Here is a 22,606-nt window from a genome sequence, read left to right as displayed (position 1 = left end):
CCTGCTGTTTCCTGCCCACCTGTGTTGCTGTGTGCATTCTCAGCAGAGCTGGGATGGAGGTGCACATTAATGGTTTCTCAAGCATTTCCACATGTCTCACTGAGCAGAATTTCTGTGTCCTAACAGAACCACTCACCCACTGACATTTCCCTCTTAGGCAAGTGTCCCAAGCTCTTGCTTTCCCTACTGCCTTTCCATAGATTGCTGCTGTATAGGAACATGGACCAGGTCTGTTTCTCTGCCTCTTTTCCTACTGCTCAATTTTTCTCTGATATTTATGAGAGCATGTAGGGAACCCAAAGGTGTGACACAGCTGTACCATCTTGCCATAATATAAATGTCTTTCTTTCTTTTTCTTTTCTTCTTTTATTTATTTGAGAGAGAGAGAGAGAGAGAGAGAGAGAGCAGAGCAGGGGGAGAAAGAGGCAGAGGAAGAAGCAGACTCCCTGCTGAGCAGGGAGTTGGATGTGGAGCTTGGTCCCAGGACCCTGAGATCATGACCTGACCTAAAGGCCAACGCTTAACCAACTGAGCCATCCAGGTGCCCCTGTAAATGATTTTCTTTATTTTTTTTGAAAATTTGAGAAAATTTTAATATTCTTTTCTGAAAAATGCAGGCTACGAAATGCATATTTTAGCATATTAGCTTTTTTTAAAAAAATTAATTAATTTATTTTCAGAAAAACAGTATTCATTATTTTTTCACCACACCCAGTGCTCCATGCAATCCGTGCCCTCCATAATACCCACCACCTGGTACTCCAACCTCCGAGCCCCCCGCCACTTCAAACCACTCAGATTGTTTTTCAGAGTCCATAGTCTCTCATGATTCACCTCACCTTCCAATTTACCCGAACTCCCTTCTTCTCTCTAACACCCCTTGTCCTCCATGATATTTGTTATGCTCCACAAATAAGTGAAACCATATGATAATTGACTCTCTCTGCTTGACTTATTTCACTCAGCATAATCTCTTCCAGTCCTGTCCATGTTGCTGTAAGTGATTTTCTTTTCTTTTTTTAAAAATTTTTTATTTTTTTTTAAACTTTTATTTATTTATTTTTTTATTTTTTAAAATTTTATTTATTTATCAGAGAGAGAGGGGGGGAGAGAGCGAGCACAGGCAGACAGAATGGCAGGCAGAGGCAGAGGGAGAAGCAGGCTCCCGCTGAGCTAGGAGCCTGATGTGTGACTTGATCTCAGGACGCTGGGATCATGACCTGAGCCGAAGGCAGTTGCTTAACCAACTGAGCCACCCAGGCGTCCCTAATTTTTTATTTTTTATAAACATATATTTTTATCCCCAGGGGTACAGGTCTGTGAATCACCAGGTTTACACACTTCACAGCACTCACCAAAGCACATACCCTCCCCAATGTCCATAATCCCACCCCCTTCTCCCAAACCCCCTCCCCCCAGCAACCCTCAGTTTGTTTTGTAAGATTAAGAGTCACTTATGGTTTGTCTCCCTCCCAATCCCATCTTGTTTCATTGATTCTTCTCCTACCCACTTAAGCCCCCATGTTGCATCACCACTTCCTCATATCAGGGAGATCATATGATAGTTGTCTTTCTCTGCTTGACTTATTTCGCTAAGCATGATACGCTCTAGTTCCATCCATGTTGTCGCAAATGGCAAGATTTCATTTCTTTTGATGGCTGCATAGTATTCCATTGTGTATATATACCACATATTCTTGATCCATTCATCTGTTGATGGACATCTAGGTTCTTTCCATAGTTTGGCTATTGTGGACATTGCTGCTATAAACATTCGGGTGCACATGCCCCTTTGGATCACTACGTTTGTATCTTTAGGGTAAATACCCAGTAGTGCAATTGCTGGGTCATAGGGCAGTTCTATTTTCAACATTTTGAGGAACCTCCATGCTGTTTTCCAGAGTGGTTGCACCAGCTTGCATTCCCACCAACAGTGTAGGAGGGTTCCCCTTTCTCTGCATCCTTGCCAGCATCTGTCATTTCCTGACTTGTTTATTCTAGCCATTCTGACTGGTGTGAGGTGATATCTCATTGTGGTTTTGATTTGTATTTCCCTGATGCCGAGTGATATGGAGCACTTTTTCATGTGTCTGTTGGCCATCTGGATGTCTTCTTTGCAGAAATGTCTGTTCGTGTCCTCTGTCCATTTCTTGATTGGATTATTTGTTCTTTGGGTGTTGAGTTTGCTAAGTTCTTTATAGATTCTGGACACTAGTCCTTTATCTGATATGTCGTTTGCAAATATCTTCTCCCATTCTGTCAGTTGTCTTTTGATTTTGTTAACTGTTTCATTTGCTGTGCAAAAGCTTTTGATCTTGATGAAATCCCAATAGTTCATTTTTGCCCTTGCTTCCCTTGCCTTTGGCGTTGTTCCTAGGAAGATGTTGCTGCGGCTGAGGAGGAAGAGGTTGCTGCCTGTGTTCTGCTCAAGGATTTTGATGGATTCCTTTCACACATTGAGGTCCTTCATCCATTTTGAGTCTATTTTTCTGTGTGGTGTAAGGAAATGGTCCAATTTCATTTTTCTGCATGTGGCTTTCCAATTTTCCCAACACCATTTATTGAAAAGGTTGTCTTTTTTCCATTGGACATTCTTTCCTGCTTTGTCGAAGATTAGTTGACTGTAGAGTTGAGGGTCTATTTCTGGGCTCTCTATTCTGTTCCATTGATCTATGTGTCTGTTTTTGTGCCAGTACCATGCTGTCTTGATGATGACAGCTTTGTAATAGAGCTTGAAGTTCGGAATTGTGATGTCACCAATGTTGGCTTTCTTTTTCAATATCCCTTTGGCTATTCGAGGTCTTTTCTGGTTCCATATAAATTTTAGAATTATTTGTTCCATTTCTTTGAAAAAGATGGATGGTACTTTGATAGGAATTGCATTAAGTGTGTAGATTGCTTTAGGTAGCATAGACATTTTCACAATATTTATTCTTCCAATATAGGAGCATGGAATATTTTTCCCTTTCTTTGTGTCTTCCTCAATTTCTTTCATGAGTACTTTATAGTTTTCTGAGTATAGATTCTGTGCCTCTTTGGTTAGGTTTATTCCTAGGTATCTTATGGTTTTGGGTGCAATTGTAAATCGGATTGACTCCTTAATTTCTCTTTCTTCTGTCTTGTTGTTGGTGTAGAGAAATGCAACTGATTTCTGTGCATTTCATTTTATATCCTGACACTTTACTGAATTCCTGTACAAGTTCTAGCAGTTTTGGAGTGGAGTCTTTTGGGTTTTCCACATATAGTATCATATCATCTGCGAAGAGTGATAATTTGACTTCTTCTTTGCCGATTTGGATGCCTTTAATTTTCTTTTGTTTGTAAATGATTTTCTTAATGCTTGTGTCAGTTATTGCCTTTTTGTAAGCCTGAGTAATTGCAAAGGGGCAGTCTGGGCTAGACAGGGGACATATTCATTGTGTTTGTGGTAAGAGGCGGATGACCGGGTGTGACATAATGTCCATTTTTTGCTGATCCATCTGTGTGATCTCCTCTGGTTGCAGTAACAAATTCCCAAAGATATAGTGGCTAAAACAATAAGAAATTTATTTTCTTATGGTTCTGGAGGCTCAGGTCAAGCTGTTGGTAGGGCTGGTCCCTTTGGTGATGTTAGGGGAGAATCCCTTCCCTTGCTGTTGCTAGCATCTGGAGGCAACCTACATTCCTTGGCTCTTGACCCAATCCCTGGCTTCACTTGTCACATCTCTAACTTCTTTCTCTGATCTTCTTGTGTCCTTCTTATAAGGATCCTTGTGATGATATTTAGGTACACCTAGATAACCCAGGATATAACCTTCCTTCTCAAGATCCCAAACTTAATCACATCTGCAAGCTCATTATATCATATAAGGTCACATTAAGTTTCTGGTGATTAGGACATGGATATCTTTAGGCGGTGGATATTTAGCTTACTACTGTATCATAAAATGAAAATCTTGGCCTAAGCTCTCTAAGGTAACTTCCTACTCAAATAATTCACAACACTGAGAAGATAAAGGGAGGTGGTGTCATTGAGATTCTTACATTTTTAGAAGGCCTAATTTTATAAAAAGAAGGTGCTAGTATGATGACTAACAAGATGTTATTGTGTTTTCTGACATTGTGTCTACACTATCATTTGGAAACAATATTGCTTCTCGAACAGCAACAGGCACATATGAGTGAAATTATCGATCTATGGGTATAAAGCAGAGAGTTTTCACAAGTCAAGGTGATCTGGGTGTAATCCCAGGGAAGCAGATCAGGAATGGGATAACACTTTGATATATCAAATCCCATTCAATTGTATTGTACCTTGTTTGGAGATGGGCAAGATGAAGAGCTGGTGATGCAGAGAATCCCAGAAAAAAGAGAGTAAAAAACAATCACTTGCACTGTGTATCGTAACACTGCATGGAGGAGAGAGTGTTTTAGCTCACAGACTTGACCCTTATGGTTACCTTGGTAAGGTTTCAATCTGGGTTTCTAAAGTAGCTTGTTCACAAGGAGAAGACATGCTGGTTTAGTTGATATAAGCATTTGATTCTGCTGGATGGCTACACTTTTCATGGCAAATTTATAAGTCAATACTTGACTTATATTCCATATATCATTGACTTTAAGAGTCCCTGATGAAGCAGATTAAAAAGAAACACTAGTATATTTGATGTACATTGCACATCAAACCGGAATTTGAAAGTGTCAAAATAAATGAAAATTTCTGAAAATGGAGGACACAGTGGTATAACGGTTCCTGTGAGCTTTGCTCCATGAGATTTTCTCTAAGGGTGGCCATTGTGGTACTATCTTCCTTTGTCTTTCTCTACCTTTCTCTCCACAGGTTTTCCCTAAATAAATCCCTTTTATGTCTTCTTTGGACTTGATTTCTGCTTCATAGATGATTGGAACTAAGATAATATCCTTCTTCAGGAAATATGTGCTTTGTTTCACCTCTTCCTCTCTGGCTATAGCTTAATCAGCAGCTAACCAGAATGATTTTGTCTGAAAATTTCCTAGTATGTACCCAGAAATAATATTTTGAAAGAAAGCTGGATCCAACATGGAGTATGTGGGAATGTGGGAGTAATCCCACCGTCTGCCCTATACCTCCACTGGTTATTTATCTTTCAATGTCTTTGATTGTTTCTAGTTAGATGGAGATATTCTCTGTCCTTACTAACTCAAACTGGGTTTGAAAAGTTGGCTTTTCCTACCTTTGAATTTTCTTTCCAGAAAGAAGGTGGTAGCAACTGAGCAGGCAGGTGAGTCTTCAAAGTTCTAGGAGAAGGCATTTTGCTGGCCAGATCCAGACCTGGGAAGGAAGGCCACACCATTTAGCTGAATACTTTTTATCAGCTCCACAAGTTCAATATTATGGTTTTGTAAAATATCTGAAATGAGGTTTATGAAATAGCTGGCTCTGCCTAAAATTATGGTTTTATATGCTTACCTCCTAATGACAACTTTACCATCTACAGATAGAGGAAAGCACTAATGAGATACTGGAAACCATTGAGACAACAGCACTCTCCTTATTTGCTGGGTATTGGTTATACTTGTGTGGGAAGATGAAGATGTTTTGGGAGGTATGAGGTTGGTGCAGCTATGATCCCAACAAGCACTTGGATATTTTGTCCTTTGGGTTTTTCTATTACTACAATGGGAAGTAGGTTAAGGCTGCTGGAGAAGAGCTGGCTTCCTTAAGAGAGGTGGGTTATTATTGGTCAGCTTTACAAGGCCAGCAGTTCCATGTATGTAGCTTCAGGCTTTCTTTTAGACTTTAGTTTCCAGGCCAAGAACTGCAACAGCTGCCAAACACCGCACTGTGCTCTGTGCTGGGATGTATTTTCAGATGAAAAATTGAGCCTTACAGTGGTCAAGTAATTTCTCCAAATTAGTTAGTGTGACAGCTAGGACTGGAAATCCATTCATCTTGTGGGTGTGGAAAGCCATTGAGGGGGAGGCCTAAGAAACTTTGTGGAAAGCAGCAGAGAGGCAAGGAACAATTAGGTAAATCACAGATAAAATCCTCCTTGGAAACAGAATGTCCAATGCTGAATGTTAAAATACCAAATACAGGCGCACATGGGTGGCTCAGTCAGTTAAGTGTCTGCCTTTGGCTCAGTTCATGATCCCAGGGTCCTGGAATCAAGCCCCAAATCGAGCTCCCTGTTCAGTGGGGTGTCTGCTTCTCCTTCTCCCTCTGCCCTTGTGCCTCCCCTGCTTGTGTGTGCTCTCTCTCTCAAATAAATAAAATTTATTTCATACAAATAATAAATACAGACTGGGATTTGGCCACATGCAGCACCAAACTCAGGAGAAGTGGCTTGCAAATGAGGCAAACTGGCAGCCTTGGTTGGAGAAGCACAGTTTCTGTTAGAGAATCAGATATATCGAGAAGGGGAGACATCCCCTGGAGACCCAGCAGTGATAAGAAAGAAGAAAGTAAGAGGAAAAAAATTAAAAATCCTGCAGAAACAGAAGACATAGCCACTAATTCTCCACCCCTCCCCACAATCACCAATAAATAAAATGGCACAGCAGAGGACAGATTGGACAGAAAATGATGCTTTCAAACTAGGAACTATGGCAATTAAATGAATACAAACAGAAAAAGTAGGTCTCATGAATACAAAACTGCTATAAAAACCAGAAAAGGCAAATCAAGGCCTTAACCTGATAAACATTCTACCCCCAAACTCAACTGTAAACCTAAACAAAATTGTAACATGATACTCGAAACTTAATTAAATATCCAAAACAAACATTTGGAAATATGAACAACTAACTCAGAAAAATTAGGAACCAAAATAGAACCCTCCACCCCCCCCCCCCAAAAAAAAGAGGAAAGGTGACAAATGAAAAAAGACTTGATGGAACTCAGGAGAGAAATAGAAGAAGACACAATAATATAAGAAGTGAAGATTAAATCATAAGGTTGACAATGAAGGATAGGTTTGAAAGAAAATTTAATAAAAAAGGAGTTGAAGAAAAGCAAGAGATAACCAAGCAACAGGCAGTGAGGAAATAAAGGGGAAAAAAAATGGTCAGAGAGAAGGTGTCTGAGCTGGAAGACAGGCGCAGTGGCTATAATGTGAACATATACTGCAGTTCTTGAGAAGAAAATAAAAACAGTGAAATAGAACTAGTATTTAAATCTGCAATCTGAGCAAACTTTCTGAAAAGAAGACTTTAATTTGTCTCTATTGAGATTTTAGCTAAACTACTCCACAATGTTGTCATCTGTTCTGTGTGGTCAAGCAGCCTGCTGAGGCGTTGAACTGAATCTGTCCCTCCTGCAGTTCATGCACCAGCACCAGCTATACAATAGCCTGCAGAGGCACCTCCATGGCCCTGGGATCAACAGTCTCCCTTACCTCCCGGGGCCTTCCCTTGGAGCACTTCCTTGGATAAGACCTCTGCAGAGCTTACCAAAAACTTCTCCTTTTGGTTTGAATTGACCAATATGGACTTAGCCCAGAAACCCCCAAATTTTCTATTTAGGGACACTAATAAGGGCATGTGCCTCATGTCCTGTCTCTCTGCCTGCACTGTCTTGACCCTCCTGTTTGGCCCCTATAGGCATGCACTGTACTTCTTCCATGATGTGGGAGTAGTAAACCTATTTCAATTCTCTTTGCCCTTTTCTTAAGCTGGGGCTCACCAGCCCACCTGGGGCTCTACTTAACAAATGTCCACATAACGAAGTCACAGTTGGCTTCACAAGTAGGATGGATTGAGTTAGTTTTCCTTTGATAATGAAGAATGCATTTTAGCTGCAAAGGGTTTACTGACTAGCTTTCTCAGGTAAGTAGTCCACTGGGGAGGAGTCCATTGCCTGCTGGAATTTAGTCACACTGCTTGTGCTGTTGCATGCTCTCTGTTCAAAGGGCTGCCTCAAGTTCCTAACCCAAAAGTGAAACTCCAAAAAACAAACAAAACAAAACTAAACAAAACAAAACCCCAAACCAACCAGAGTTCTCTCAAACCTCAAGACCTCAAGAGTATTGCTAATTGGAACTAATTTGAGAGGCTATAGATGTGTTTCTCATTTATTAATAATGCCCAGGGGGTACCCCCACCGGGTGTTAGACTTTGAGTGTGATTCTCAACTCTTAGTACAGATCCAGAGGCTGACTTTTAGGGACAGCTGGCTAAGATTTTGGCAAGGTTCTATTGCCCTTAGTTAACAGAGGTGAACTTGTGAGTTGCAAATCTTGCCCAAGTGTGGGATAAGATAAAGGTGCATTACCCCTACCAGGAGAGGGAGACTCTCCTGACCTGACTGGTTTTGCTTGTGGGAGGCACTAGGATTCTGAGTTTTAACTTGGATGATAGGGATGCCTTCACTGGGGAAGTCACAGTCCCTCAAAAAGGCAAGAGTGACTGAGGCCTGTGGTCCTTCTGTCACTGGATACTTTCTTGCTGTGGCAGCTTGTCTCCTGAGCCTGTGGGGTGTCGTGGGTCCCACTCCTGGTGTGTAGTTGCACAAAATCTAATGGCTAATACAAATGACCTGAACACCTGCTGCCTGCACCAACTAAAATGTTCAAGGAAATTAGCAAGCTCCCAACTAAATGTAAAACACTCATAAATGTGGCACTGATCAGTGTCGAGGTGTACCAACACGCCAAGGAGCTGGTTCTATATAGTCTTGGATTCTAGGGGTGAGCCTTAATGATCCTGCCACCACTGGGCTAGTGGAGGATAATCCCAAACCCAATGGGGTGGATTGGGACACCCTGGAGTGGAAAGCAGCTCGCAATGACCACTGGGGACGGCTGCCACAGTGACAATTCACAAGGTCAAATCTGTGGGGAATAATAAAGAATTAGAAACTGAAATTTGAAACTTTACATGCCTTAAGATTAAAAATATTTTAAAAGATTGTAGGCAGGAGGAAGGAAAGGGGCTGACTGGCTGTTGAGAGTGTTTAATACTGGCTCTGAGCTATTCAACCCATGGATGTGAATCAACTAGCCAGTATTTACAAGAACCCCACATGCTTAACCTTTTAAAAGACCTTCAGTGAGCACTGGATGTTACACAGAACTAATGAATCATTGAACGCTACATTAAAAACTAATGATGTACTCTATGCTGGCTAACTGAACATAATAATAAAAAATAAGTTAAAAAAACTCAAAAAGGAAAAGTTTAGCAGTTACAAAATAAAAAAACAAATAAATAAATAAATAACCCCCGAAGCCTGAAGGTCAAATTCTGTAGAGACGCATGTGACCCAACCTCCAATCCCTCATAGGGACTGTTGCAGGACTAATTCATCCAGAGTTAAAGCAAAAGCTCGCAGCTGTGGATGATCTCAGTGTCATAATTGGGATTTCTAGTCACAAGGGAGAATCCAAACCCGAAGACACAAGCCCTAAAGATATAGAGGGACAACCTTGTCTCTGGTTACTTGGATTTTTATGGCTAGGCAGAGAGTCTGCCCTTCTATCCCCATAGTTATTAATACAAAGACTCAAAGCCAGTGGAAGATATTAGACGAGGCCCAGCCTCTTCCCCACATGACTGATACGGTCCAGTGGGTCTATCACTTCTTTGGATATAGCAACCCATTCTGGATTTCATTTCCAATCATTGAGGAGGCCCAATTGACCCTGAATCCAGAGAGTTCTTTTTCCATGGAGGATTGCCTCCCCTCACCGAATGACAGGGCCGAACTTCATTTTATGAGACCCTCCCATAATATTCAGGAGCCATGCTGGGAATAGACACGACAGCTCCTCAGGATGGAGTCCATCTCCCAATTTCTGAAATTTTACAGCACATAAAACATGCCCTCCCTGCAAAATAGACATGCCCACAACCTCAAGGTCAGCCTGCGGGTGCCAGCACCTTTCTCACCACCTTCCTGTAGCCCCCATTCCAGTCCCAACAGGCAGCAACACCCAGAATGGTCCTAAATACCACAGAGATTTATCTTGGCAGCACTGCCAGCTGGGAGTCCCCAATGATCTCATATTTGGACAGTTCTGGCACAAGTTCCTCTCAAAAACTAGTGATCATCTTGGAACAGAACCCAATTTCAATGGCCCAGATCCTTGAAGGGGGTCCCAAAGCTCTTTCTGCCCCAAACAACATCACTGACCTGTGGGCCTGATAACCTCCCAGAGCATTATCCTAGAACTGAACAACTGCTGAGCTTGTCATCACTTGGGGACAACTGCCTATTCATGACTCTGGTATTCCATAGGAACAAAGGCAGTAACCAGATATCCTTGCCTCTCTTAAACATCAGAGACCAAGTCATAGTAATTCCAGGCAATCCTTCTAAATTCCCCCAAAGAACCTCCTACAGCCTAGAGTCAGAACAGGTAAAACCATAAAGGTAGTACAAATAAAGTTGGATATGCCTACTGGCACCATATTTTCAAAACAGTTGCCAGTGGTGTTGGCCTTCCTGGCTCTTTTTTTCTATTATACGTATGGATGCCCTTACCTCATGACATGCCTGGTGGAATAAAGATAAATTCTGGATTTCGTATAGGCCCTGCTAAAGGAGAGCCTTCCAATTGCCCCTACTCGGATAAACACTAAATACACCACAGTATTGACTCAAGCAGGGTACACAGGGCCTTTGGTCTGTCATTAGAGATATGCTTGACACTGGGGTCATTCAGCCCACCAGGTCTCACTTTGATAGCCTAATCTGGCCGTGTGAAAACTGCCCACCAATGAATGGAGATTAACGATTGACTAATGAATCTTGAATGTTCAAGTTTCTGCCATTAAGACTCCCATTCCCAATATTATAGGGATGATAGACGATATCCAAAAAGCTTAGGGTCCTTACTTTGCTCTCCTAAGTTTAGCCAATATGTTTCACTTGGTCCTGACAATGGAAGACTGGGAACTTCAACTTGCTTCCAGTTTCAAGTGCACCTTGAACCTTTAGTTAGCTGCCATGAGTTATTTAAGCACCCCTGCTATTGCATATAACCTATGCAGACAAGATTTAAATTCATTCAAACCAACCCGCTGCCATCTTTGGTATTATTTAAGTGGCATTCTCCCTCCAGGGCCCTTTGAGGATGCTATCCAGAAGACTTACACCTAGTAACACATTTATAGCAGAGAGGATGGGCCATTACCCTGTATATAATCCAAGGACCAGCCACTTCCTTCAAGTTTCTTGGCATCAGGTGACAGCTGAGGAGTGTGAAATCCCTCTCACATAAAACATCAATTCCTCATAATTAAGCCTCTTATTACATTATAGCAGGCATAGCACATATTATGTGTCTTCACCTTTTGGGGGCAACATGTTCTATACTTACCATTTTACTGAAATTTGTGTTGTTAGATGCAAACCAGTTTCTTTCCATTTGGGAGAACCTTACCAAACTGTCTTGTAACTGGTCCAGCAAGCATACAGCAAGCTCTGTTCTTAGTCTCCCTGGGCTCAGACTTCTGATTTGAATCAGTGGAGACATCAGATTAGGCATTCTGGAGTCTCTGGACTGAGCACAGCTTTAGTGGCTGCCCAAGAGGTTTGGACCAAAAATCTGCCCCAATGGCAGTACATACCAAATGAGCAACAAATTTTGGCAGCCCACTAGGCCCTTTTAGAGACAGAGGCATTCACAACCCACACTGTTTTGCAGCAAGTCCCCATCTGGCATTGGGTCAGGAATTCGACCCCATGGAAGCTTAGCATGGCCCCTGAGGCTTCACTGTTAAAATGAAAATGGCACCTTCAAAAAAGGGCTCAATCTGATGTTAGGGGCCTTTTCAGATTACAGGAGGATGTGGCTCCCCCAAATTCAGTTTCTTTCCCACTGATAATGGAGGTGCAGCTGGTGGTACCCCCGCTGTTGGCCTCTCTAGTAGTTTGAGAAGCTCCCGGGGACTGACTGACTGACATGGAAAGGGACACAGTGTTCTTCATCAACGGCAGTGCCACCACTGTGCACAGTGCAACCCATTGGCTGGCTGCAGCAAATTATCCTGCTAGCAGCATATCCCTAGTTGAGGAAGGCTCTCCTGGCTTGGCCCAAATAGCATATTTGGTGGCAGTGTGCCTGGCTCTACAACAGGCTACAAAAGGGAGACTCCCAAGGGCATATGTTTTACTGACTCCTGGGCTGTTGGCCAGTGGGTTTGCAGTCTGGTCAGGATAATGGCAAAAGGATAATTTCATGATTCAGGAAAAGCCTCTCTGTGTGCCTCCCTTTGGAGAGTGATATGCCAATTATGGTCACTCATGTCTGTACACAGATGCCAACAAATGCCAGAAGCACATTATAATAACGTTGCAGACTCCTTATCCAAATTACATTCTTGTTCCGAAGCCTTGTGTGAGCTACCTCCCAGAATATCAGACCCAGCCCCCATATAGCTATTTCTCCAGAGATGCCATGCAGCTATGAGCCCATCTCACACCAGGTCACAGGGAAGTGACAGCACTCACCTTACACATGCTAGCAACCTGTTCAAGGGTGGATTGTGCAATATGACCCTCTTCTAATAGCCCAATGGGACAAATTTACCAAATTGCTTAGAAATCATGGCTCAGATCATGGTCTAGTACCAGCCACAAAGCTAAGGCCACTGGCTTTGCTCATTATTCTGGTTATAAAGTCTATTTCATTAAACCAAGTTTGTAAAAAGTTTTGTATAAGATTGGAATTATAGCTTCAGGGTTAACTAGTGGAACTGTGGATCTCAGAGAGAGGAAAAGAAGTGTTCTGCCTGGTGGATGCCAATCTCATTAGGAAATGAAGTCCACAAAGGAGTCCCAGAATCCAGTGGTCACTCTCAATGGAAACAGGTCAGGTCCCTGCCCTGCCACAGATGAAGAGGTATATGATCTCTTGCTGCAAGCCAACTGCACTCTTGCTTTGGTCGGTATCCAGATTGCTTGCCTTGAAGGATACCCCACAGGCTAGTCAAATGCAAATGTTCTCCTTTATTGTGGCTAGCCTGGATAATAGGGTTGTTGGTAGAGCACTCCAGCCTAGCCGTATCTCAGGAAATGTGCTGGAAAAAAAGTCAGCCAGGCACACAGTTGCACCAAAGGATGGCTGAGCACCAAGGGCTGCAGGTCCTATTAGAGGGGCTTCTTTTAGCATGCCACCAGGTATGGATTCTGACCCAGAGCTCATCTCCCTCTATATTATATGGTGCCTTATGGAAGTGATGCTTAAAAGAGTCATTCCATCCTTACACCATACCTCAAATTATATCCCAGGCTGAATGGCCCTACTGGTGTAACCTAACCAGACCCATCTGGCTGGAAGGTTTGTGCTCTAACCATCCTACCATAGTTCTAATCCATAGTTCTAATGGAACTATCTCTGGATTGTACAGCTGTCATCCACAAAATGTCCTTACGATGTGCCTGCCAGTGTGTCCAGAACCTATATGTATTGTGAATGGGGTCCTAACAAACTTTGTCACAAATTGTGTGTTCCTTTGTGAGTTGTAACCCCTGATAATCTGATGGAGCTCACTGAGATCTGCCCACCATGGAGGATAGCACACACTAGTAGTCTTATCCAGAGCCAACCCTCTAATATACATACTTGGAATTTAACACCAGCAGCCACTCCTACCTTTTATGAATCTCTACCGGGGAAACCACCCTTTCCTGGCCCCTACCAACCCCAAGCATACCAACACTTCAGAGAACACTGCCCCAGCCTCAGAGCTCTTGCCAGCATTGGAAGTGACTGCCCTATAAACATCAATGCCACCCCAAGGAAAAGATGAGGGAGACAATGTCCCTCAACCTCACTTGATCTTGGGATTCCTACCTCTAGATTGCCTTCACACCAGGAAGGAAATGACTGGGGTGACTGTCACCATAGAGGCAGAGTTGCAAAAATCCCTCCAGTTGATAGAACCTGAGGACCTCATAGAGTTCCACTTTATGGAACTCCAGGTACAGAATACCTGGAGAAATTTGCCTCTATCAAAAACAATTGTAAAACCACGACTGAGACTCCTGCTGACTCCCTGGTAGCACTAGACATCATTTCACCTTTATGGGAAGCCAAACAATGTATTCTAAACCATTCTAGCCATATTATGGCACTTCCTCACAACATCTTCTTTTTAAAATTAAATTTAATTTTTTAAGACGATTTTATTTATTTGGAACACCTAGGTGGCTCAGTCAGTTAAGTGCTCTCCTTTCGCTAAGGTCATGATCCTGGGTTCCTGGGATAACCATGTTCAGCTGGGAGTCTGCTTCTGCTATCTCCTTCTGCCCCCTTACTCACGTGTGTGTGCATGCATGCAGTATCTCTCTCTCTCCCCTCCAAATAAATAAAAGAGAGAAGGAGAGGCAAAAGCAGGGGTAACTCACAACACCTTCTTTACCATGCTTATCAGAAAAAGTTGATCCCTGTTGATCAACTTTGAAACATACCAAAGTATGTATTATTGTACTTTAAGATAAAGAAAAAAAAATCTTTAGTGCCTCCAGGTAAAAGAGGAAATGATTCATATAGTCAAGAAAATTAAACTGGCATCAGGTTTCTCTAAAAATAGCATACAAAGCAAGGAAAGAGCAGAGCAACATTTTAAAGAGACTTAGGGAAAGAAAGTGGGAATGGAAGATAAGATACCCAGGCAAGCTGTGCTTCAAGTATCAGGATTATAAAAAGAAGCTTAGAACATGCAAGAACTCACAGAATACAATATATATGTATGTTCCTGAGCAGTTTACCAGGGTGAGTTTGATTCTACCAAGAGATTACCAGGAAATCATTATTACAAAACTTGATGATGAGCATTTCACAATATTTAGCATTAGAAGTAAAATTTAAAAGGGTGAAGGGATGAGTGGAAGAACATGTAAATCTTAAAGTTTCCAACAAAGCAGAAAGAATGAAATTTAAAATTTAGGGTAAGATTAATGATGGTTGTATATTAACAAGAATAAAAAAATTTCCTTTGAAACTGGCAGATCAAGTAGTAAAAGTTTAAGAGAAAAGAGGATTAAATACTTACAAAAGGTGATAATAATACACAGGCAAACAACAACTAAGAAAAAAATTAAAAATTTCTTAAAAACAAAACAAAAACTTGAAATAAAAACAAAAAAGTACACATAAAGGCATTCAAATTGGTAAGGAAGAAGTAAAACTTTCACAATTTGGAGATGACATGATACTGGGTACAGAAACCCCTAAAGATTCCACCAAGAAACTACTTGAACTGATGAATTTGGTAGTGTCACAGGATGCAAAATCAACATACAGAAATCTGTTACATTTCTATACACTAATAATGAAGCAATAGAAAGAGAACTTAAGAAAGCAATCTGATTTGCAATTGCACCAAAAATAGTAAAATACCTAGGAATAAACTTAACCAAGGAGTGAAAGATCTGTACTCTTAAAACTGTAAAACACTGATGAAAGAAATTTAAGACATCACACACACACAAGACAGTTATTCCATGCTCATGGATTAGAAGAACAAATATTGTTAAAGTGTCCATACTATCCCCCCAAATCTACAGATTTAATGCAAGCCCCTATTTTGTTTCTCAGAAACAAAACAAATAATCCTAAAATGTGGTATGGAACCACAAAAGACCCAGAATAGCCAAAGCAATTTTGAAAAAGAAAAACAAACTTGGAGGTATCACAATTCTAGATTTCATGTCATGCTACAAAGCTGTAGTGATCAAAACAGTATGGTGGTGGCACAAAAATAGACACGTAAATCAATGGAACAACATGGAAAGCCCAGAAACAAACCCACAACTATATGATCAATTAATCTTCAACGAAGCAGGAAAGAATATTTAATGGGAAAAGGACTGTCTTTTCAAGAAATGGTGATGGGAAAACTGGATAGCTATATGCAAAAGAATGAAACTGGACCACTTCTTATACCACACACAAAAATAAATTCAAAATGGATTAGGAACCCGTATGTGAGACCTAAAACTGTAAAAATCCTAGAAGAGAGCACAGGCAGTAATCTCTCTGACATCAGCCATATCAACATTTTTCTAGATATGTCTCCTGAGGCAAGGGTAAAAAAAAAAAAAAAAGCAAATATAAACTATTGGAACTATATAAAAATAAAAAGCTTCTGCACAGCCTAGGAAACAACAGCAAAAATAAAAGACATTCCTACAGGATGGGAGAAGATATTTACAAATGATTTTTCCGACAAAAGGTTAGCATGCAAAATATATAAAGAAGATATGAAACTGAACACTTCAAAAAAATCTTATTAAAATTAACAGAGGACATGAATGGACATTTCTCCAAAGAAGACATACAGACGGCCAACAGACACATGAAAAGATGGTCAATATCACTGATCATCAGGGAAATGCAAATCAAAACTATAATGAAATATCACCTCATACCTGTAAGAATGGCTAAAATCAGAAGCATAAGAAACTACAGGAATTGGTAGGGTTGTGGGAAGAAAGGAACCCTCTTGCATTGCTGGTAGGAATGCAAACTGTTACAGCCACCATGGGAAACAGTATGGAGGTTCCTCAAAATAGTAAGAAAAGAACTGCCCTGCAATCCTATAATCATACTACTATTTACCCAAAGAATACAAAAACACTAATTTGAGAGGATAGATGCACTCCTATATTTTTTGAAGCATTATTTACAAAGCCAAAGTATGGAAGCAGCGCAAGTATCTATCAATAGATGAATGGATAAAGAACTTGTGGTATACACACACACACACACACACACACACACACACACTGGAACATTACTCAGCCACAGAAAAGAAAGAAATCTGGCCATTGTAATGACATGGATGGAGCTAAAGAGTATTATGCTAAATGAAGTAAGTTAGTCAGAGAAAGACGAGCACCATACCCTCTCACTAATATCTGCAACTTAAGAATAAAAGCAAATGAACAAAGGAAAATAAAAAGAGAGAGAGAGACAAATTGAGAAACAGACTTAACTATACAGAACAAACTGGTGTTTGCCAGAGGGCAGGTGGATGACGGGCTGGGTTAAATAGCTAAAGGGGATTAAGATAACACTTACCATAACGAGTACAGAGTAACATGCAGAATTGTTGAATCACTATATTATATACCTGAAACTAATAACACCGTATGTGAACTATATTGAAATTAAAAAACTTAAGAAAACCCAAAACACCCACACTTTTTTTTGTTAGAAAAGATAAACTAAAGGGAAATGCTAAATAGGGAAAGAAACACAGTAAATATTACTTATTGCACATGATAATATTTTCACCAGCCAAACTCAAGGACGTGACCATGTTCACTTGTATCCACCAAACTGTCCCACATTTTTCTTTAAACTCTTCTTTTCAGCTTATCTCTTGACTCATACAAAAGACCTAGGTGAGCATAGCATCCTGTGATGGAAAACAAAACTACCCCTCAAGCAGTAATGGTTATCCTGTTGGTGAGCTCCAGCTGTCCCAAACCACCCTGACCAGTGTGAGCTAAACCCCAACTCACATTTGTGCAGGTGGATCATGCAGTGACTCATAGGTTGACCAACAGTTACTTTTAATTTATCATAATATTAAAACCTCATCCAAGGAGAAGCACAGGCTACATTAACATAATATGCAATGTATGTATAAGCATGCTTCCTTAAGGCACATGTGTGACCCAACACCTAACCCCCCTTTTTTTCCTCACCATAACACATACTCTCCCAATTTCCATCACACTGCTATCCCATCCCTTCCACCCCACCTCCCCTCCAGCATCCCTCTGTTTGTTTCCTGAGATTAAGAATCTCTTATGGTTTGTCTCCCTCCCCGGTCCCATCCTGTTTCCTTTTTCCCTCCCTTCCCCTCACAACCCCCCACCCAGCCTCTCAAATTCCTCATATCTGAGAGATCATATGATAATTGTCTTTCTCCGATTGACTTATTTTGCTTAGTGTAATATCCTCTAGTTCCATCCACATCATTGCAAATGGCAAGATTTTTGTTTGTTTGTTTGGGTTTTTTGATGGCTGCATAGTATTCCATTATATATATCCCCCACTTCTTTTTTATCCATTCATCTGTTGATGGACATCTAGGCTCTTTCCATAGTTTGACTATTGTGGACATTGCTGCTATAAACATTTTGGTGCACGTGCCCCTTCAGATCACTACATTTGTATCTTTAGGGTAAATATCCAGTAGTGCAATTGCTGGGTTGTAGGGTAGCTCTATTTTTAACTTTTTTGGGACCCTCCATACTGTTTTCCAGAGTGGTTGTACCAGCTTGCATTCCCACCAACAGTGTAGGAGGGGTCCCCTTTTCCCCCATGCCTCCCACTTTATATAAATGACAAAACTCTCTTTCTAAATATTCATCCTAACCCTAAATAAAATAAACCCATTTACTCTTGCTGCAAGAGTCATAGCTTTGGAAATTATTCCCCAAGATCTCCTTATTTGCTGCAAATAAAGTTTTCTTTGTGTGGCAACTCCACCTGGTGTAATTTCTATCTGTGAATCACTAAGGAGTAAACTCATGTTAGTTTGGTTTCGATTCGATATAATTGTAACCAAACATAACAATCATATCAATAAATGTGAGTGGGATTAAGATAACTATTAAAATCGCTCAAGGGGCACCTGGATGGCTTAGTAGGAAGAGCATGTGACTCTTGATCTCAGGTTTGTGAGTCTGAGCTCCACATTGTGTATAGAGATGACTTAAATGAATTTTAAAAAATTGTGCAAATTGGCTCATAAGGGAAATCCCAACCATATGCAGCATAGAAGACACACCTAAAACATAGAAGGAGTAAAAGTAAGGTGGTGGATAGTGATATAAAATGAAATTGGAAACTATAAAAAAGTATAGATCATGATGCTATCAGACAAAGTAGGATTCAGATCCCAAAGTATTATATTAGATAAAGAAGAAACTTTATATTGCTAAAGACTCCATTATTTCAATAAAATATAAAAATCATGAATATGTACATGCCAAATAACAGAATAACTACTTTTATAGAACAGAAACCACAGTAGATATAAGGAGAAATAGAAACACACTAAAAATTAATTTTCAGGATAATACAAGTGGACAAAAAGAAAAAAGATAAAAGATTTAAATAAAATAAAGAATGTGTTAGATCTTTTAGATAATAGAGAATATATTCTTTAGATAATAGAGAATATATTCAAGTGCACATGAAAAATTCATAAAAGTTGATAATACGGCATAAATAAGAGGTTTCAAAAAACGTGGAATATACAAACAATACTCTTTGATCATAAGTAAAATAAAACTAGAAGTTAAACATAAAGTCAAAAAAAAAAAAAAGATGCCTGCGTGGCTCAGTCAGTTAAACGTCTGCTTTTGGCTCAGGTGTTGCTCCTAGGGTCCTGAGATTGAGCCCCACAGTAGGCTCCTTGCTCAGCAGGGAGCCTGCTTCTCCCTCTGCCTACTGCTCCCCCTGGTTGTGCTCTCTCCCTCTGACAAATAAATAAGTAAAATAAAATTTAAAAAATTCCATTTGGAAATTAAAAACATTCACTAAATATCTTTGGTGTAAAATTACAGAAATTCTGAAAAATGTGGTAAAATGAAATTTTAGGAAAACACTACATATCAAAACCAAGAACATTTAAAATAGCAGTTAGAGAAAAATATATAGCCATAAACAGAAAATGACTGAAAATGAATGGATTAAATCCCCAGCTCAAATAACATTGATAAAATTCAACATTAATTTATGATTAAAAACTCTGACAAAATAAGGAATAGAAGGATATGAGCATCTACCAAAAGCAAAGCAAAGCAAAGCAAAGCAAAACAAAACAAAATGAAGCAAAACAAAAAAAGAAAACAAAAACAAAACTGCAGCTAGCATCATATTTGATGCTGAATACTTTTCCCTTAGGAGCAGGAACAAGACAAGGATATCTGCTCTCATGATTTCTGTTCAACATTGCATTGGAGGTCCCAGGAGGTACAATAAAGCAAGAAAAAGAAATAACAAATATCCAGACTAGAAAGGAAGAAGTAAAATTTTCTTTATTCACAGAATATATGATGGTTCATGTAGAAAACCCAAGAGAATGTACAAAAATGTTACTAGAATCAATAAGCTAGGCTACAGGGCACAAGGTCATACAAGTATCAATCATATTTCAGTATACCAGCCACAAATAATTAAAAATTAAAATATAAAAATATGATTTATAATAGTATAAAATAAAAATATTTATAGTTAATTTTAATTGACACTGTGCCAGACGTAAGTAATGGAAGATATAAATCACTGGTGAGGGAAACTAAACAAGGCCCAAGTAGTTGAAGAGATAAATCACATTCAGAGATCAGAAAACCTGATTTTGTTAGGTTTTAAAGTCCTCCCCAAATGGATCAATAGATTCAGTGCAATCCCAGCCAAATAGCAGAAGATTTTTTTCCCCACTGTGGAAACTTACAGCCTGATCCTAGAGTTTACAAAGATCCTAAAATAGATAAAACAAACTTGAAAAAGAAAAAAAAAATTGAAGCGCTTATACTATCTGATTTCAAAACTTACAAACCTACAGTAATCCAAAGATGTGGTGTTGACATAAAGATAGACACACAATGGAAAGGAACAGAATAGAAAGTCCAGAATATACACGTACATATGTAATTCATTGATTTTAGAAAAGTAGCCAAAGTTATTCAATGGGAAAAAGATATTTTTTTTCAACTAAATGTGCTAGAAATAGATGACTCAATCAATAATGGGTTTTCAATAGGTGTTACTTACAAATGAATAAAACTTGAGGTTTGACAGTTAATAATGTGCTCAATGCTACCCAGATAAAATATTTGAAGCTGAATTGTTTCATTCCAAAGTCTGGGACTTCACCACGAGGTTGTCTCCTATTACAAAAGCTACTGTTTGCTACTATTTACTTTATAAAAACATGTACTCTATTCTTAATTGACTTCAAGTTCTTTAAGGGTGCTGCATTTTATGTTTCTTAGTATCTTTGGTGTGAATGATAATTATTGACGATAATGATATTATATATAATTTAGTTCGATTCTGTGGTAGACAGGTTATAGATCAAATATATTTGAAGACAATCCTCTATGGGAAGGGAGCACAATGACAGAGGAATGTGGTTCTTCTTTTTTTAATTATTTATTAAAATATAATGTATTATTTGCTTCAGGGGTACAGGTCTGTGAATCATCCGGCTTACACATTTCACAGCACTCACCATAGCACATACCCTCCAATGTCCTTAACCCAGCCATCGCCCAGCAACCCTCAGTTTGTTTCATGAGATTAAGAGTCTCTTATGGTTTGTCTCCCTCCTGATCCCATCCCATTTCATTTTTCCCCTCCCCACCCCGATAATCCCCCTGCCCTGCCTCTCAACTTCCTCATAGCAGGGAGATCATATGATAGTTGTCTTTCTCTGACTGACTTATTTCGCTCAGCATAATAGCCTCTAGTTCTATCCACATCATTGCAAATGGCAAGATTTCATTTCTTTTGATGGCTGCATAGTATTCCATTGTGTGTGTGTGTGTGTGTGTGTGTGTGTGTGTATGTATTTACACACACACACACCACATCTTCTTTATTCATTCATCTGTTGATGGACATTTGAGGAATATGGTTCATAATCACTGGATGCTAGGAGTGCTCACCCTGCCTTCTCTGTGTTACACATTCATCATCACTCTGGAATTCCCCATCATCAGTAGGGAATCTGCTGTCTCATGCTACCCAATCATTCATTTTAGAAGAGAGATTTAAAAGTCTTATTTCCAAGTTGAAGTGAGTACATAGACCTTTACCGCTTTCCCAGTGTCCTTTGGAAATATTTTTCAGAAAGCTGATTGTAGAAACAATTCTCTTTTCAGTTGCAAATTGACCTAGCACAGTGGTTGTGGGTCTTCGTTACAGCCTCATGGGTTTTATTTGGGCGAGCTTACCTGAGTTGAGGGGCGGAGGTAGAGTCCACTCAATGAAAGGATGACGGTCAAAGGTGTTGGCCCTCTGGCACTTCTGCACATCTCCATCATTTTGGATCATGTCCACAATTTCTTGTGTCCAGGTTGTGCCTAGAGCATCAGTTATTGTCAATTCCATCCACTCACTGAACAATTTAATTCATTTCCTTGATTATTTATGTATTCAGTGAAATTCACATAGGCTGAATGTTAAGTGAAATCACCTCACTTATCACCTCCTCTTTAATTCCTAATGCTTTGCATAGGGCTTTGCACCTAGTAAATGTAGTCTGAATGAGTGAGCCTCGAATCAAATGAATGTAGGGAGATACAAAGATGAATTAACTCCTGTCCGTGTCCTAACAAGTTTATGATCTTTTTGGAAGAGATAAGTTAGGACAGAGACTACCTCTTGCCTAGCTTATATCCATTCTTCCCTTCCTTCTCAAATAATAGATCCTTAATTTTTAGCTGGGCATACAGCTACTTGCCTCAAAGGTAATACTTTCCAGTCTTTCTTGCATGATGTGGCCATGCCATTTTTGGAAGTCCCCCCCCACCCCAAGGGAAGGAACACGACCTTATTCCCCCCTTCCTACCTTCTTGCTGCTTTTTGAATGTGTGTAGAAAGTTAGAAAGACCCAGGGTCTTGGATGATCAATACAGACACCATTTCAGCCCTGACTACTAATCTCCAGATTG

At 40.0% G+C, this 22,606-nt stretch overlaps 1 protein-coding gene across 2 annotated transcripts in view; it reads right to left on the bottom strand.

The window, feature by feature from the left end:
* SULT1C3 (sulfotransferase family 1C member 3) overlaps positions 1-22,606 on the bottom strand; it is a 48,356-nt gene that overhangs the window by 5,584 nt on the left and 20,166 nt on the right. For both annotated transcript variants that reach the window (XM_082744222.1, XM_082744223.1), the window contains exons 3-4: positions 21,887-22,015; positions 5,193-5,290 (exon numbers count right to left, since the gene is read on the bottom strand). In XM_082744222.1, coding sequence (XP_082600348.1) covers positions 5,193-5,290; positions 21,887-22,015 — 227 coding nt within the window. The remainder of the gene's footprint in view (positions 1-5,192; positions 5,291-21,886; positions 22,016-22,606) is intronic.

Source organism: Mustela nivalis (genome assembly GCF_964662115.1).
Source record: "Mustela nivalis genome assembly, chromosome: 8".
NCBI classification, from domain to species: Eukaryota; Metazoa; Chordata; class Mammalia; order Carnivora; family Mustelidae; genus Mustela; species Mustela nivalis.
This window is presented reverse-complemented; position numbering and strand designations above follow the sequence as displayed.